The sequence below is a fragment of the Antechinus flavipes genome, chromosome 1 (genome assembly GCF_016432865.1).
Source record: "Antechinus flavipes isolate AdamAnt ecotype Samford, QLD, Australia chromosome 1, AdamAnt_v2, whole genome shotgun sequence".
Taxonomy (NCBI): domain Eukaryota; kingdom Metazoa; phylum Chordata; class Mammalia; order Dasyuromorphia; family Dasyuridae; genus Antechinus; species Antechinus flavipes.
Window position 1 is genome coordinate 692,242,074 of NC_067398.1, and position 19,402 is coordinate 692,261,475.

Sequence of the window (19,402 nt, forward strand, 5' to 3'; positions counted from 1 at the left end):
AATTGGCCACTGCACTGGAATCGAGTGTTATGCATAAAAAGCATTAAGTGGCCTGACCCTGGTTCACTCAGGCAGTTTGGGTAAAAGGGAAGAAATGCTGTGAGCCTCCAGGTTGGGAAGCCCTTCTTCCAGCTGGTCACCATGCAGCTTATAGACCATTATGGTCCCTCTTATGCCCATTAAAGAACAGGTATTCTTAGGTGAAGGAGTAATGGAAGAGAGCTAGCAGGGAGCTCTGAGGTCATCCTAGGACTCACCTTGGTAACTTCCACACAGTCTCTGACACAATGGACACACAATTTATCTATCTCGTTGGCACTGGGATGTAGAATTATCTCAGGAGCGCTTAAAATAGTTTCCGTTTGGAATAAAGGGTTATTCCCAAGAACCAAAGTATTGAATGACTGCAGATTCCTAGTAGGGGGAGATGGAAAGAAAGAGTCTTAGTTGGGCTACTGACACTCAATTTTACCGTTAATCTTCCAGTGAGCAACATGTATGTGGACTGGTAAACCAAAGAGCTTCATGAAAGTCTAGCTGAAGGAGGCTTCTATTAAATGAACTTCTTGCAGCTTGTGTTTGGCTGGATTCATTTCTGTGAGGAGCAGGGGGTCTGGACCCACAGTTTTAAGGTAGGAAGATAGTTCCTCTCAAGCTCTTTCAAGCTCCACATCATCACACTAACAGTGCAAGGGGTGGCTGAGAGGTCCCGACATTGAAGTAACGGTTTACAAATAAAATAAATAAACTAGACCGAGGTTTTTAGGAGATTAACTTACTTTAAGACTAATCTTGTCAAGGCTTCATAAATTTTATTTTCCCAATACAAATAATAGGGAGCCAGCTTGGGGGCCTTGCCTGTGTTTGTGTGGATCACCAGACCCTCTACTTTGGTAAGCATTGGCCCTATAGCAAGGTATTTTCTGACCATGTGCTCCAAATCTCTGGCTCTTTCACGTTCAATACATTCAAAGAATTCTTTCACACCTGCAAAAGTGATCACAAGTTTTCTGTTATATATTAATGATGGAAAACTTTAATTCTACTTAGTTATTTTTGTTATAAAATTGTTTATATTTATTAATAATTTTTCAAAGAAAATAACTATGAATTTAAAAAAAAACTTTTTCATGAAGCAGTTCCATAAAACAACCTCACATCTTTACAACCAAAAAATAATTTATGTGAAAGCAATTCTTTTGTGAGCCATGGGAGAAAACATCTTTTTCTCTGAAAAACAACTTAAACTATTTTTACTGTGGGAAGAGTCATCTTAGAATTGAGGTATGAAGGAAATCCAATTACCAACACAAATGAGAGCTATAGAGGTATCCTCAAAGGAGATGGAACTGCAGCTGGGGTTTCTCTGAGTATGTTCAGTTTTACAGAGCCGGCCTTGAGGGGCTTTTGAACATGGAGCCCCCTACATTTACCATGGAGCCTCCTTTGAATGGATGCCTGCATCTTAAAATTGATGAGACTAAGCTACATGGATGCCATGATCTGAACTAAGGAGAGAGAAAAGATGAGCCTTTCCCTGCCTAAATGGGCTTGAACATATTTTTTTTCCTTTCTGATTATTAATTCTCAGTTTCAGACAATGTAACATAGACACCAGATGGTGCTGGAGAAGACTATGACTCTGGAAGGTGCAGAAAATAAAAATTTATAAATGGTGTCATCTTCACTAAGTTCTCACTGAAATTCAGTAAATTCTTCCAATTATTTAAAAATAGAGTTCTGAGACAGGGTCCATCAGCTTCCCCAGACTCATCTGTCCAAGGGATCCAGGACACACACACAAAAAAGGCTAAGAACTGCTGAATGTGAATGATAGCATCTGTGTACAACATTGGTCTGATTACCAGGGGCGTAATGAAATTTTAAAAAATGTTTTAAGTATATATATAATGGTAAAAAACACAACAAAAACCAGCTTCAGAATAAGGACAACTTGGGCTCACGTCTCACCCCTATGGCCCAATCTGCTTTTATGACCTTCAAAAAGTTGCTTAACTTCGCAAAAGCCGCAAGCAATTCTCTAGGACTGTGCATTGATCCACAATGTTACAGGGAGTTCCCATCCCAAGAAACAAGATGACCGCTCATCATCATTATCTCCGTTTAACTTACCTGCTCCCTGGGATGTACTCAAGCTGAATAACCTACCAATCAGAGGCCAAGCCAGCCTCTGGCTCAGACACTGACAACCCATTGGTTGTCAATGATCTCAACAGGATAAGTCAATTTGGATTAATAATAATTTGCTCTGTTTTGAAACAGAAGAACTGGTTCTCAAGATTTAATATAAATTACAGCCTGGATTTTTTTTAAAGTTATAGTATTATAAAACAAATTAACCCGGAGAGAGAGCACCTCCTCCCTCCCTCCCAGGGATGTTATGAAGATCCAGTGAGATAATGTGTAAAATCCTCTGAAAAATTTAGAAGAGGGATTGGAGCTATGATTTCATTTACACAAGGAAGTCCTGGAGGAGGAAACTCTCACCACCTGTGCAGTTTGGCACCTGTGCTATGACCAATATCCTTACAGAGTATAAAAGGCAAGTTAGAGGTCACTTGGTGGTACATAGTGCACAGACACTTACTAGCTGTGTGATCTTGGACCTTTAACTTCTCTGTGCCTCAATTTTCTCATCTGTATAATAGGAATATTAAGAGTCCCTACCTTGCAGGATTGTGAGGTTCAACTGAGTTAGCATATAAAGCACTTTACAAATGTAAAAGTGCTACATAAATGCTAGTTGTTGTTATTATTATTCCTTGTTTCAAAACTGGCTCTCTAGCCACAATGCAAGGTTAAGTAATACATTATATAGGGTGGTCTTGCCAATGAGGGCCCAGCCCTGGAGATCTATGTGGATCTTTGGTGAACCTGCTTCTGGACTTGTGTGATGATGGGAAGGGCAGGGCAAACAGAGGGAATCTGTGACAGGTTCCATCCATTTAGTACATAGTTAAAAACCTTTTAATTGGCCACTGCACTGGAATCGAGTGTTATGCATAAAAAGCATTAAGTGGCCTGACTCTGGTTCACTCAGGCAGTTTGGGTAAAAGGGAAGAAATGCTGTGAGCCTCCAGGTTGGGAAGCCCTTCTTCCAGCTGGTCACCATGCAGCTTATAGACTATTATGGTCCCTCTTATGCCCATTAAAGAACAGGTATTCTTAGGTGAAGGAGTAATGGAAGATAGCTATCAGGGAGCTCTGAGGTCATCCTAGGACTCACCTTGGTAACTTCCACACAGTCTCTGACACAATGGACACACAATTTATCTATCTCGTTGGCACTGGGATGTAGAATTATCTCAGGAGCGCTTAAAATAGTTTCCGTTTGGAATAAAGGGTTATTCCCAAGAACCAAAGTATTGAATGACTGCAGATTCCTAGTAGGAGGAGATGGAAAGAAAGAGTCTTAGTTGGGCTACTGACACTCAATTTTACCGTTAATCTTCCAGTGAGCAACATGTATGTGGACTGGTAAACCAAAGAGCTTCATGAAAGTCTAGCTGAAGGAGGCTTCTATTAAATGAACTTCTTGCATATTGTGTTTGGCTGGATTCATTTCTGTGAGGAGCAGAGATAGGAAGACAGTTCCTCTCAAGCTCTTTCAAGCTCCACATCATCACACTAACAGTGCAAGGGGTGGCTGAGAGGTCCCGACATTGAAGTAACGGTTTACAAATAAAATAAATAAACTAGACCGAGGTTTTTAGGAGATTAACTTACTTTAAGACTAATCTTGTCAAGGCTTCATAAATTTTATTTTCCCAATACAAATAATAGGGAGCCAGCTTGGGGGCCTTGCCTGTGTTTGTGTGGATCACCAGACCCTCTACTTTGGTAAGCATTGGCCCTATAGCAAGGTATTTTCTGACCATGTGCTCCAAATCTCTGGCTCTTTCACGTTCAATACATTCAAAGAATTCTTTCACACCTGCAAAAGTGATCACAAGTTTTCTGTTATATATTAATGATGGAAAACTTTAATTCTACTTAGTTATTTTTGTTATAAAATTGTTTATATTTATTAATAATTTTTCAAAGAAAATAACTATGAATTTAAAAAAAAAACTTTTTCATGAAGCAGTTCCATAAAACAACCTCACATCTTTACAACCAAAAAATAATTTATGTGAAAGCAATTCTTTTGTGAGCCATGGGAGAAAACATCTTTTTCTCTGAAAAACAACTTAAACTATTTTTACTGTGGGAAGAGTCATCTTAGAATTGAGGTATGAAGGAAATCCAATTACCAACACAAATGAGAGCTATAGAGGTATCCTCAAAGGAGATGGAACTGCAGCTGGGGTTTCTCTGAGTATGTTCAGTTTTACAGAGCCGGCCTTGAGGGGCTTTTGAACATGGAGCCCCCTACATTTACCATGGAGCCTCCTTTGAATGGATGCCTGCATCTTAAAATTGATGAGACTAAGCTACATGGATGCCATGATCTGAACTAAGGAGAGGGAAAAGATGAGCCTTTCCCTGCCTAAATGGGCTTGAACATATTTTTTTTTCCTTTCTGATTATTAATTCTCAGTTTCAGACAACGTAACATAGACACCAGATGGTGCTGGAGAAGACTATGACTCTGGAAGGTGCAGAAAATAAAAATTTATAAATGGTGTCATCTTCCTTTCTCTCAAGAAATTTTTTTAAAATGTCTCCATTTCTTATAGATCAACTTAGATTTCCTACAATGAAAAAAAAAAATATCCGTGTTTGTGGAAATCAATCAGTTCTGACCTGTGATCGTCTTGGGGTGATTCCAAGAAGCTACTTCATTTCTTACTAAATTAAAAGCTCCTGGACAATGAACTATGTTTCTATGTAAGTAAAGCCAACGTGTAGTAATATGGACTAAAGTGGTGTGCCACCATTGCCCCCTAGTTTTGCCCTCTGGTGCCAGAGAAGCATTCTAATTAATATTATCCCTCCTCCACATGACAGCCTTTCAAACCCTTGAAGAAACCATCTTGTCTCCCATCTTCTCTTCTTCTGGCTAAAGATTGCCAGCTCAGGGCTGGACTATTCTCTGGACTTCACCTCCTCCTCCTTGCCTGCCACTTTCCCTGAGACCTGCTCTCTTGATGGATGATTCCTTTCTTGGAAACATTTCAGAAAAGGTTTCAGCCAGACTTTATCTCACTCCTTTGTGGACTCACTTTCTGGACTTCTCCCCATGTCCTTGAGGGAAAAGACTGCCTTGTCTGCTGGGACCTGGATCTCCAGCACTTAGCATAGTGTCTGCCATGTGATAAGCACTTAATAAACGCTTTATCTATCAATCTAACTCCTTCCACTGATACTCCTACAACACGTTGAGCCAAGGTCCTTCACTCTCTTAGTCCTATTCTGGACACTCTCCAGCTTACAAATGTCTTTGTTTTTAAAGCAAGTTTCTCTGATAAAGGCCTCATTTCTCAAACATATAGAGAAGTGAATCAAATTTATTTTTAAAAAAAGAGCCATTCCCCAATTGATAAACGATCAAAAGATAAAGTTTTCAGATGAATTAATCAAAGTAAGCTATAGTCCTATGAAAAAATGTTCCATATGCTCAAAAAGTTATCAAACTGTGCGTACCTTTTGATCCAGCAGTGCTACTACTGGGCTTGTATCCCAAAGAGATCTTAAAGGAGGGAAAGGGACCTGTATGTGCAAGAATGTTTGTGGCAGCTCTCTTTGTAGTGGCCAGAAACTGGAAACTGAGTGGATGCCCATCATTGGAGAATGGCTGAATAAATTGTGGTATATGAATATTATGGAATATTATTGTTCGGTAAGAAATGACCAGCAAGATGATTTCAGAAAAGCCTGGAGAGACTTACATGAACTGATGCTGAGTGAAACAAGCAGGGCCAGGAGATCATTATATACTTCAACAACAATACTATATGATGACCAATTCTGTTAGACCAGGCTATCCTCAGAAATGAGATGAACTAAATCAGTTCCAATGGAGCCTGAATGAATTGAATCAGCTACACCCAGTGAAAGAACTCTGGGAGATGACAAAGAACCATTACATTGAATTCCCAATCCCTATATTTTTGCCTGTCTGCATTTTTTATTTTCTTCACACGCTAATTGTATGCTATTTCAGAGTCCGATTCTTTTTATACAGCAAAATGACAGTTTGGACATGTATACTTATTTTGTATTTAATTTATATTTTAATATATTTAACATGTATTGTTCATCCTGCCATCTAGGGGAGGGGATGGGGGAAGGAGGGGAAAAATTGGAACAAAAGGTTTGGCAATTGTCAATGCTGTAAAATTACCCATGCACATAACATGTAAATAAAAAGTTATTAAAATTTAAAAAAAAAAGAAAAAAAGAAAGAAAAATGTTCCAACTCACTATTGATTGGAGAAATGCAAATTAAAACAATCTCAAGTACTACCTCATACCTCTTACATTGGCAAATAGGACAGAAAAGGGAAATGACAAATGTGAAAGGGATGTGGGGGAAATAAGACATTAATGCATCATTAGTGGAGTTGTGAACTGATTCAACCATTCTGCAGAGCAATTTGGAACTATGCCCAAAAGGCTATAAAGCTATGCATATTCTTTGACTTCGCAATATCACTACTAGGTTTGTATACCAAAAGAGATTTTTTTTTAAAAAAGGAAAAGAAAAAATATTAATAGTAGTTCTTTTCTGGGGGCAAAGAATTGGAAACTGAGGGGATACTCATCAACCAGGGAATGTTTGAACATGGTCATGATGGAATACTGTTGTGCCATAAGAAATGATGAGCGGGTACTCTCAGAAAAAAAAAAAAGCAAGATTTTCAAAAGCTGATGTAAAGTGAAATGTACTGTGTACAGAGTAACAGCAATATTGTTAAGATGATCAGTTGTGAAAGATTTGATTATTCTCAACAATACAATGATCCAAAATAACTCTGAAGGACTTAAGATGAAAAATGCTATCCATACCAGGATACAGATTGAAGCACACTTTTTTGGTTTTATTTTTCTTGAGGTTTTTTGTTGTTGTTTGGTCTGTTTTCTTCTACATGATTATTATGGAAATGTTTAGCATGACTACACATGTATAACCTATTTCAGATCACTTGATGTCTTGGGAAGGGAGAGGTAAAGGAGGAAAGGAAAAAAATGGAACACAAAATTTCACAAAAATGAATGTTGAAAACTATCTTTACATATATTTGGATAAATAAAATCTATTGAAAAAATTATAAATCAAGCTTAACTTATAATTTTCTGTTGAATGGAACCTATTTCATTAACACTCAAAAATTCATAAACGATATTAGTTATATTGCCTAGCTAAAAAAAAACCACAACCTCATTATATTAAAACATTTAATATTTTCGGCTATTGTAAAAATTCTATCCAAAAGCAAAGAAGTACATGGATTATATTACCCAATGAATTCCAGTTCAATCTCTTATATCCAGCCTTGAACACTCTTGATAATTCCTGAGTATGATCATCAAGAAGATTCGTCTCTGCCTCATTTAATGTCCCCAAAAGTTTATAATAATGATCCAACATATGCCTTATTCCTTCTGTGTACCTGAGTGACAGACATTGGAAGGTGTATTAAAGTTCATGTCATGGATGAGTTCCAAAAAATATGTTAGCTAAATATTTAACCTGAGGAAAAATATTCATTCCTTCTTCCATCCTTTCAATAATGGTTCCATGCTGATTTCCTCAGGTGACTTGGGAAAGGAAAATGCCATCCTTTATGCACTGGCAGCTTTAGTCCAGAATACTCACTTCCTACCATGATTTATTTTAACACAATTATCCGCTTCATAAGATCAGAGGCCATCTGTTCCAATACCCTCATATTTCAGAATATGACATTGAGGTCTAGAGACACTAGTGATTTATCCAACATGACAGGTAATTAGTAACAGCTTCAGAACTAAGCCCAGTGACCCAAATGTAGATTTCTTCCCATTGAACCACATTGCCTTCCTTCCCACACCCTAGACCTTGATCCATTCTCAAATACTACCTTGAAATGCTCCTTAATAATTTCATGTGTTAACAAAGCCATCATTTCCCCAACATGATTTAAAGTTTATCCAAGGCAAAAACAGTTCACTATGATTTTCTGTATACATTGCTGCTCTTAATGTACTAAGAGTACTAAAGCAGTACCTACAAAAACTATCTGAAGCCAGAAGTGTGGTCCATACCCTTCAACCTAACAAGTTGGCAAGACAAAGCTACCGTCATGAAATGATAAAAAAAAAATTCCCCTGTGGAAAAAAATAAGGCTATCCCGTTGTCGATTTTTACACATTAAAAAGTGTTCTTCCCCAAAGAATATTCTTACCTAAGAAACTTGTCTTCCTGAAGTGCAACATTCCTTGCTAATTCAGGCACAATAAATCCCAACTGTTCCATATATTTTGTTTCATTAATAATCTCTTTAAGAGCAGGAGAAAAATTGATAACAAAGTAAATCCCCTTGTCTGTGGTAGCTTCAACATCATCAGTGAGCAAAACTGTCTATGGAAGAGACAAATTCATAATTGAATGAATATAATTAAAAAGACAAAAAGACACATATATAATATTAAAAGCAAATTTGACAAGGACATTCAATGTATACCGGCTTCATCATCTTATATACTAAAAACTTGGTGCATTTTAAAATTTCAAAGCCTGAAGGGAAAATGAATTCCTCAATGTTACATATGGCTTACATATTACATATGGCCTCTGTATTCTTTTCTCCTTACTCTGTCTGATTTCCTCATTTCCTGATTTTATTCTTTAATTTTTAAAACACATATCAGTTTCACAAAAAGAAGCAAACCAAAAGCCAAAATCGTGGCACATGAACATTGGCAAGGGGACTCTTACTGGTCCTCCATAATCTGCTCCTGAATATCCAGTAAGATGGGCTTTAGCAAGCAGGCTTTTTTTCAGAAGGGATGGTAGAGTCTGCTCTGTCCATTCTTTCCACTGCTCGTATTTCTTGTCTTCGTATTCCTTCATTCTCCTACCCACTTCCAAATATTACCTTGAAATGCTCCTTAATAATTTCATGTGTTGGAATTGTGAACACATCCAGCCATTCTGGAGAACAATTTGGAACTATGCTCAAAAAGTTATCTAACTGTGCATTCCCTTTGATTCAGCAGAGTTACTACTGGGCTTGTACCCCAAAGAGATACTAAAGAAAGGAAAGGGACCTGTATGTGCCAAAATGTGTGTGGCAGCCCTGTTTGTAGTGGCTAGAAACTGGAAAATGAAAGGATGCCCATCAATTGGAGAATGGCTGGGTAAATTGTGGTATATGAACATTATAGAATATTATTGTTCTGTAAGGAATGACCAGCAGGATGAATACAGAGAGGACTGGCGAGCCTGACATGAACTGATGCTGAGTAAAATGAGCAGAACCAGGAGATCATTATATACCTCAACAACGATACTGTTTGAGAATGTATTCTGATGGAAGTGGATCTCTTCGATAAAGAGAGCTAATTCAGTTTCAATTGATCAAGGATGGACAGAAGCAACTACACCCAAAGAAAGAATACTGGGAAATGAATATAAACTGCTTGAATTTTTGTTTTTCTTCCCGGGTTATTTATACCTTCTGAATCCAATTCTCCCTGTGCAACAAGAGAACTGTTCGGTTCTGCACACATATATTGTATCTAGGATATACTGTAACCTATTTAACATGTAAAGGACTGCTTGCCATCTGGAGGAGGGGGTGGAAGGAGGGAGGGAAAAAATCGAAACAGAAGCGGTTGCAAGGGATAATGCTGTAAAAAAATTACCCTGGCATGGGTTCTGTCAATAAAAAGTTATTTTAAAAAATTAAATTAAATTTTAAAAAAATAATAATTTCATGTGTTAACAAAGCCATCATTTCCCCAACATGATTTAAAGTTTATCCAAGGCAAAAACAGTTCACTATGATTTTCTGTATACATTGCTGCTCTTAATGTACTAAGAGTACTAAAGCAGTACCTACAAAAACTATCTGAAGCCAGAAGTGGGATATTTTTTATTGGTTTCAAGACCAACATGACCCCAATAATACTCAAGCCATTGAGAAATGTCCCAGAACTAGCAATCTCTTGGAAAACAAGAATCTGACACTCTGGGTTTGCATCCCAACAGGTACATCCCTTAAATATATTAATTAATCTTTTCATCTAAGCCAAGATTGAAAGGTCCTTGAAGCCATCCACCTCTGTTGTGGCCAATGGGATAAAGTGATTAGATCAAGATTGATCTGGCAGAGGATTAGTTTAGAACCAAAGACAAAAGGTAGCAAAGCACCAGCTGGTTTAGGAGAAACTCAAGGATTCCTCTACTGCTCCCCCCTAACCCTTGCTTATGAGATCATAGGATCATAGATTTAAGACTAGAAGGGACCTTAGAGGTCTAGTCTAACCCCTTCATTTTACAGATAAAGAAACAAACATGGGGGAAGGGGTAGAAGGTGGTCTGCTCCAGACCACACAAGTAATTAAGAAGCAGAGTCAGGATTTAGACCCAGATTCAGACAACTTTGGCTAAAAAGACTCCAGATGTAAAAGGACCATGTTACATCATCTTTTGAGATCCAATTTACATCTAGTACTCTGCTCAAATCATAGCAGGCATCCAATGCACAACTGGAGAATACTTTGCCTATATTAACAAATCTATTTTGTTTTGACTGTGACTTGATTTACTAAATGACATTATTGGGGGAAATTCTTTGGGTTCTCTGGATTTGGATTTCCCATCATAAAAAACAACTCTGCAGTTATTCACCTGGCCTCCTTTTGCCCTCTGTACACTTTCAATGCTTTAGTGCTGGCTTACATGCTGCTTAAAATTACCTCTTTACAATACTGTGCCAAAATATCATTGAACTTCATCATCATCTGCTTATTTATAGCCTCCCGGGAGCGAATGTGCTTGAACTTTAAGAGCATATCAAAAGCAGCTTCTGCAGAGCGAAGAGTCTTAAAGGATTCATCAATAAAGCTCTTTGCCTCTTTCTCAATCACCTGCCAAAAAAACAAGTGAGATGAATCACCTTCCCGTGCAGAATTTAGGGGAGCAAGAACTGGGGAGACTAGATAAGAATGCTGGAACTGATAGAACACATTTTGGGACTGCTGTCACCAAGATGCATCTCTCTTTCTCTCTCTCCTTCTTTCTCTCTCTCCCTCCTTCCTTTTTTTTCCCTCTCTCCCTCTCTCTTCCCCTTCCTCTTCCTTCTCCTCCTCCTCCTCTTCCTTCTTCTTCTTCTCCCTCCCTCCCTCTCTCTTTTCTCTTCTCTTCTCTTCTCTCTGTCTTTTTATTTCTCTGTCTCTGTTTCTCTTTCTTTTTTCTGTCTCTCTCTCTGTCTTTTTATCTCTCTATCTTGATCCTCTTCTCTCTGTTTCTCTGTCTTTCTGTCTGTCTTTTTGTCTTTCTGTCTCTCTTCTCTCTATTTCTCTCTATATACATATATATACACATATATAATACACACACACTCTTTAGATCCTGATGGGCACAAACCACAAGCCACCAGGAGACCACTTGGGGCCACAGCTCTCTGCTGAGCACGCAGCCTTCACAGGCTCACAGACTTTAAAGTGCCAAAGGACCAGACCCCAGAGAGCACCCCTCACTTTACAGACAAGGAATCTGAGAGCCAGAGAGGTTAAAGGCTTCTCTCGGCTGTCACACAACCAGGAAGCTGCAGAACCAGGATTTCATGTGCTCCCTTTATCACATTGTAACATAATCACAGATCCCTTGAAATACTAAAAACAAATCTCATAGCTGACGGGAAATGGAATGAGACAAACTCAAGCACACTTCTACTCCATAATCCTGGGCCTGACTTAACACACGACCTGTGTTGGACCTCCCTCTTGAGGATGCTAATGCTGAGGGTGTTGCACACAAAGCCCAGACCCACCATGTCCATAGCCTACTGCAGCCTAGTGCTCTACTACTGAAACATCACATGTCTATTGGGCATGTGCATTTGGATGTCCTGAAGGCATCTCAAACTGAACAGCTCCAAAACTGAACTTTTCTTTACCCCAAAGCCTTCCTCTCCTCTGAACTTTCCTGTTTTGAGAACAGTGAGAAAAAAAATCTTTGCAGCAAGTTTCTCTGCTTGCTATATCTTGATTCTAAGATATATCAAGAATCAAATCAAATCTTTTACAGCAATCATAAAAATAAAAACCAAATTTAGACCCACCACTACCTCTACTACTATATTTTGGTTATAAAGATATCTGTACACTTCCATTTGTGTAAAATCACATTTTAAACTCAATATGTATATATTTTGTATATATTGAGAAAATTATGTACATATACAATATATATACAATATATTATATATATGTGTGTATATTTTTTCATGTGTATATACATATATATAAATAAATTCAATATAAGAATTTAAGTTAAAAGATATTTTAATAAGATGAAAACCTTAGGTTGGCTACTTACCAGGACTTCAATCTTGAAATCTTCCATAACATACTTCCAGTACTGGGCACACTTGATGCTAAAGGGATCAAAGGTCAATACTTCCATGGGACTGACAAGACCATCCACCCTACAGAGAACATCATCGATACGCTTCGGATCCCCAGTCACAGCTTTCAGTTCTGGACCAAATATATTGTAGAATTCCTCAATAACCTGTTAAATCCAATGGCATAAGAAAGTCACATTTTAGGCATCCTGGCACCTCTAGATTGTGTACCCTAATTCTTTAGATGTTAATTCCAAATTGGTCTTATCTGCTCATAGAAGCAGGTCAAGGAGGTCTTTTTTAGTCACAATACTTTATTAGAATAGTATAGTTTCTATACTTTCTAAATTCTAAAAATTTCCTAGCAAAATTTAATCCGTAAATAAATTGTTCTCTCCAATTCTGAATTACTGAAATTTGTTCTTCTGCTAAAGCAAAATCTACCAGATGTGCCAATTTTTTCCCCTCCCAGACACAATAACCAAAATCATACATGCATACTTCATGGGACCATATATTTACAACTAGAGGAGTCTTAGAGACTGAGCTAACTCCTTTAACAGATAAAACTAAACTGAAACTAAAGTTCAGTGAGATTAAGTAATTTGCCCAGGCTCAGAGAGTATCTCCAGCAAGATTTAAACCCAGGTCTTCCTTAACTCTACATGCAACGTTCTGTCCTGCTACCTCAATCTAATATACCTCATTTCGAATTAGGGATGATTTGCAGACCAACTTTTTCCTCAAGTATTCTGTACAGATCTTTTTTCAAAAGTCCTTCCTTAACCTCAGCATTGTCTCTCCAATTTATCCCAATTACAAAAGGTTGTAGTGGGTTCATAGGATGTAGATGTAGAGCTAAAAAGGATCCTAATAGCTATCAGATCTAAACTGTGCATTTTACAGAATAGGAAACTGAGGCACACAAAGGTTCAAACAACTAATAAGTGTCTGAGATAGGATTTGAACTCAGTTCTTCTTAAATCCAAGACCAGTGCCCTGTCCCCTGCTAAGAAAACCCATCTTCCATATTCATGAACCTCCTCTTTTTTTTCCCAAGAACATCTGGGAAAGAATTAAGCAGAAAATAATTTGACAATGACAGAATCCAATCCAATCCAATCCAATCCAATCTAATGCATGTTTATCAAAACACCTACCATGCACAAGGTACCATGCCAAGCTCTGGGAATACAATGGCAAGCAGTTCCTGCCCACAAGGAGTATGTATTCTACTGGGAGGATGCAACATGTAAACAAATAAATATGGAGATAGCAACATGAGAAAGGAGGAGCAAGACCATGGGAATCAAAACAGAGGAAGAATTTACAAAGTCTATCTGTCGTGTACTGCTCCATCCCTGCTCTAAATCTAGAGTTAAAGAGAGCTGTCAGGGGCCATTAGGACCATATGAAGTATTTATACAGTGTCCCTTCTGATCTCAGGGACTGGCTTCACAAGCCCTTCTGGAGTATCACTTTCGACTGGAATAGAAACCATCTAAACTTATGTGTTATTTTTGAAAAGGGAAGAAAATTACCAGAAATTAAGTAAATATTAACTATGAGAATATAAGGACGTTGTCCATGCTCTTCCATTCAGAGCCACGCTACATAAATGTCCCATACTAACAACCTGCTAAATTCTGACTCCTAACATCTAAAACTCAATTATTCTAAGAGCATTGCAAAAATAAACTATTCTTTGCAGAACCGGATTCAAATCCCACCTCTGATGTTTACAAGCTGAGTAATCAAATCTCCTCACCTATAAAATGAAGGGACTAGACCACATGGCCTCAGAAGTCATTTCTGGCTCTAAATCTATGAGTCTATAATTAACAATGATGCATTCCATAAACATAAAAGAGAACCAGAAAGATGCTGAACTCTGAGAAACAATGATGATTAATCTTGGTCCTGGAGAAGAAATAATAAAATGGACCACTCTCTTCTCAAGATGCATGGGGGAAGACCACAGGTACAAAATGGTATATACACTATCAGGTAATATCACTGTATAACCTGTTTTTTCTTAACAATTTTTCTTTGATATTGTAAAGAAAGGGAAAGTTGTTGTGTGCATCCAGAAATAACTGTCATCTAAGAAATGAAAGGCACCAGCTGGTAAAATAATTTCCTTTAAAAAATGGAAAAGTCATTTTTAACAAGAACTTGATCAGTCATTCCTCCTTTTTACCACATACTTACATACAATAAAAAAAATTAAATTTAGGCTTCTCTACCTGTAAAATGTCATACAGATCCTGACAGATTGTAGCCATGTAGTCTGTTCTTTCAAATAAACGTTTCCTATCAAATTCCCAACGTGGTTCTCTTCCAGATGCTTCAATTTTGGCTCGGACATCAAAGTAGGCTTTTTTCCACAGAAGAAGAGTGTTCTTAGCATCGGCTACCTTGTTTTGTGCAGATGATCGGGACTCTCTGTTAATTAAAAAAAAATTTCCAATCACTCACAATAAGAATGATGATAGTAAAATGTATAGTTATTTAGTCCAGAGCAATATGGAAGAGAGACACCTCAGGGAACAAACCTTCTTTTCATAGAAGCAGAAACTGAGTCTTGGATTCATATCCTGCTTTTGACAGTCACTAATTATTTGAGAGGGGGTAAGACATAACTTCTATAAGACTTGTTTTCCTCATTTATTAAAAAAGCATTATAATTTTCATACCTTAGTTCACACCTATCTTACAGGGTTATTGGAAGAAACGTGCTTTATAAACCTTAAAGTTGGAGCAGCTATATGGTCCAATGGATAGAGCTGAGTCTGGAGTTAGGAAAACCTGAGTTCAAATTTAGCCTTACTTCCAAGCTGTGTGACTCTAGGCAAGTCACTTATCCCTGTTGCCTCAGTTTCTCCATCTGTAAAATGAGCTGGAGAAGTAAATGACAAATTATTCCAGTTTCTCTGCCAAGAAAACCCCAAATGGAATCCCAAAGAGTCCGCCACAATTGCACAACAACAAATCTTTAAGGACTATAAAATAATGTTATCGAGATGATTGGTCACATTTCCTGGTGTCCGTGGCAAAGCTGCCTACATTGTGAAATTTGCAGAGCATCACAAAGCTAAGGAGGAAAGTCTTCCTTTCAAGGATTAGTATTATGACCTTTTGGGAAGGCTATTCTTCAGTATGCACGTTGTTATATGTTGGTCAGTTATTTTCAGCCCTGTCCGATTTTTCCTGATCTGATTTGGGGTTTTCTTGGCAAAGATCTTGAAATGGTTTAGCCATTTCCTTCTCCAACTCATTTTACACATGAGGAACCTGAGACAAAGGGTTAAATGGTTTGCCTAGAGTTACACAGCTTGAAAATAAGGCTAAATTTGAACTCAGGTTTTCCTGACTCCAGGTCTGGCATTCTATCCCCCACACCACCCAGCTGCTCCCAATTGCATATTACTAAGCTTTTGCCTGTGACAGTAAAGTTTTTGATTGATCTGAGAGGGAAGAAGAAAGTCTTAGGGAGCATACATAGTTAATTCTAAATAGTTGCCCAGAACTGGGTACTGTTCAGCGATTCAATACTCACATAAGCAGAGGGACCCGAGGGGCTGATAAAGAACACCTTGATCAACTTAATAAATCCCCCCAAATTCTGTGTAACATTGCTTCCACTGGCCTTTGAGGACATCTAAGAGGAAGCTCCTTTGGCGGGTGGGCTGCTCATGGACACCTTGCTGAGAGATGCCCCCGGGAATTCAAGATGAATGACTGAGACTCACGGGAACCATCCTCATCGTAACAAGTATACAAGCTGCAAGAGCATTTTTACTCTCTCCTTCTTCAGTTCACTTTCTTTACTCTTCCCCTTAAACCTTGTTCCCAACTACAGCATCATAGGGGAAGAGAGTTCCTCCATCCCTAGAACAGCCCGAGAGCACATGGCAGAGGCAGCCCTGTTTTTCTTGGCTTGAGGGGACCGGGGACTCACATAGTTTCCTCCTTCTATGAGTAAATAACAAAGACTATTGGAATAAACATGAGAAGAGTTTCACGTGTTTGTTCTGGTGGCTTACAAGGGGAAATTTACTGGGTCATCATGGAGAATCCCAAATTGGAAAGTTTGAGGGCAGGCCATTCTAGAGAAGATGCTGATGCAGGCTGCTCCTTAGAGAAAGAAAAGAATGATCCATCCAACATAGAGTCCTTTTTGGAGAACAAAGTCAATGAATAGGGGCAGCTAGGGTGCAGTGGATGGAGCCCCAGCCCTGAAGTCAGGAGGACCTGAGTTCAAATCTGGTCTCAGACACTTAACACTTCCTAGCTGTGTGACCCTGGGCAAGTCACTTAACCCCAATTGCCTCAGGGGAGAAAAAGCCAATGAAAAGTGTAAGCACAATAGGAGGTGGACTGCTTCTTCAGGAGCCTAGAAAGGGAGATTCCAGACCACTGGAAAACACCATGAGTCTGGGAGAGGTCTGTCTTTATTCAGATGGAAGAAAAAGATTTTTCCTGAAGGTCAGGATGTTGCATGATGGGCAATCCTGACTTCATTTCACTTCGGGGAGAAGCTGATGTGTTATTTGAATGGTTTATGTGTTTTGGCATCTGTTCACGGCTACTATGAATCGTTTACATCCTTTGCATTTTCGGTGGGGTACAATAAAGCACATCTTATGCCTGATATGCATTAGGGACTTTGAGGGTTTTGTACAGGAGCTTGGGATCCTATTTTAAATAACATTTGAGGAACTTAGACACAAGCTATTTGTATGTTAAAAGATTTCCTGAAATAATTCCAGGTAGGGGCAATTAGCCAAAGAAGGAAACTGATCCCTTTTAGTCTGAGTCCCTAAGACTAGACCCAATTCATTCGAACCCAGAGCTTTTGGGGGGCCTTGAGTCCCAGGTAACACCTGAGATAAAGGCAACATGCAGAAGGCACGATTTAGAGGGAAAGAGATGTTGAACTGAAGAGAGAAATGTCCCATTCTTTGTATCATATTTTTGTTTCTGTCTGGGCAAAATGAATGGTCTTAGAAATACCATTTTTTACAACAAGAATATTTTTGCAAAAATGCTCTTTTGGGATACTCTTTCCTGCACATGAAGCATACATTCTAGCAATATTCACACACACATTAAAGATAAATCTTCAAATAGTTTTCCTAATGCAAAATACTACTCAACTACCCATTTTCTTAAGCAAGATATCCCTTTTCAGTGATCTTTTATTTAGATTATAGTATAAAGAAAACCTAGATTGCTAATTAAATGTCAGTTTATTTTTAATCTCATTTTTAACAGACGGTAATTTACGAGAGCAGCTAGGTAGTGCAATGGATAGAGGACCTGAGTTCAAATCCAACCTTAGACACTTAACACTTACTACCTAGGTGACCCTGGGCAAGTCACTTAACCCTTATTGCCTTACCAAAAGAAAAAAAAAAAAAACAGAGTAATCTACAGACAGCACTAACTTTCAGTTTAAGGATAACAATGGGACTAGAGTAAAATCAAAGGGGAAGCAAATGCCCCTTGTCAGGGTACCCAACGACCAACTGGATGCACAAATCCTAAATTCTTCAATCCCAGGAACATTCCTGGATTTGACTATGTAGTGCACAGAACCCACTACAGAGCGAAGGAAACTCAGCATCATTTCTTGCTTCCTCATGTTACTATACTGTATTTTCTCCATCTAGAAACAGCAGCAGTTCAGGCAGGTGGGGGACTTACTTTTCCAATACCTAACACAGTGCTTTAGGTATAAAAAGGGTTTTATAAATTCTTATGGAAGCTAATTAAAGTTCAGTTTTTACCATGAATATTGTAAGAGTCTCACTAATAGAATCCTGATGAGTTTTAATTCCTATTATGAGGCATTTTAATGTACTTAGCAAGTGTTAACAAAGTGCCAGAAATAAGGTAGTTACAGAATTTATTAAAGAGGCAGTATAGTGGCTAGTGGCTAGAAGACCAGTCTCCAAGTCAGGAAGGCTGGGGCTCCAAGTCCTACTTTGGACACATCTTTGGTTGTGTCACCTTACCTTTTAAAACCCCAGGGAACCCTTTAAGTCATACAGAATTTGCAGAATAAGATCTCATATGCATTGAAGGCAGAGAGAGTTCTCTAAGCAGGGACTCCTTTCACAGATGGAATCATCCAACTTCCAATCCCCAGCCCACTCTCTGAAAGTCAACAGATTCTAGTACTTAGAGAGAGGTTTTGTAGACTAGAGAATAGAGGACCATATTAGTCCTCAGGAAAATCTGGATTCAAGGCTGCTGACACATACTAGCTGTGTGATTTTAGATAAGTCACTTAATTTCTCAGGAGTTAGTAATCTGCATCAGAGAAAAGAATTTCCTCACAGGCAGATGACTGCTCTGGTAAAATTAATTATATCCAAATGTTTTTAAAATGTATTGTATAAAGTAAGTAAAAATAGAGGGAAATAGCATTTAAAGGAGAAATCAAAAAAGATAGTTCAAAACTCCAATAGCCTTGTGATAAAAAGTGCCATCTGCATCCAGAGAGAGAACATTGGGCATTGGATGTGGATCAAAGCATAGTATTTTCACCTTTTTTGTTGTGGTGGTTGTTTGGTTGGGGTTTTTTTGTGTTTTTCCCCTTTTGACATGATTTTTCTTGTGTAGCATAACAAATATGAAAATATGTTTAGAAGAATTGCACATGTTTAATCTATATCAAATGGTTTGCTATCTTGGGAAGGGAGCAGGAGAGAGAATGAGAAAAATTTGGATCACGAAATCTTTTTATAATTTTATTTTATAATAATAGTTTTTTTAATTTTTCAAATACATATAAAAATAGTTTTCAACATTCACTTTTGCAAAACTTTGTATTGCAAATTTTTCTCTTTCCCTTCCCCTCCCCTAGACAGCAA

At 38.2% G+C, this 19,402-nt stretch overlaps 1 protein-coding gene across 1 annotated transcript in view; it reads right to left on the reverse strand.

Annotated features, from left to right (window-relative positions):
- Window positions 1-19,402, reverse strand: part of DNAH10 (dynein axonemal heavy chain 10) — a 154,239-nt gene that overhangs the window by 98,758 nt on the left and 36,079 nt on the right. Inside the window, exons 11-20 of the mRNA XM_051975908.1 lie at window positions 14,768-14,966; window positions 12,494-12,688; window positions 10,853-11,040; window positions 8,927-9,038; window positions 8,352-8,527; window positions 7,377-7,577; window positions 3,248-3,308; window positions 2,134-2,203; window positions 780-987; window positions 258-414 (exon numbers count right to left, since the gene is read on the reverse strand). Coding sequence (XP_051831868.1) covers window positions 258-414; window positions 780-987; window positions 2,134-2,203; window positions 3,248-3,308; window positions 7,377-7,577; window positions 8,352-8,527; window positions 8,927-9,038; window positions 10,853-11,040; window positions 12,494-12,688; window positions 14,768-14,966 — 1,567 coding nt within the window. The remainder of the gene's footprint in view (window positions 1-257; window positions 415-779; window positions 988-2,133; window positions 2,204-3,247; window positions 3,309-7,376; window positions 7,578-8,351; window positions 8,528-8,926; window positions 9,039-10,852; window positions 11,041-12,493; window positions 12,689-14,767; window positions 14,967-19,402) is intronic.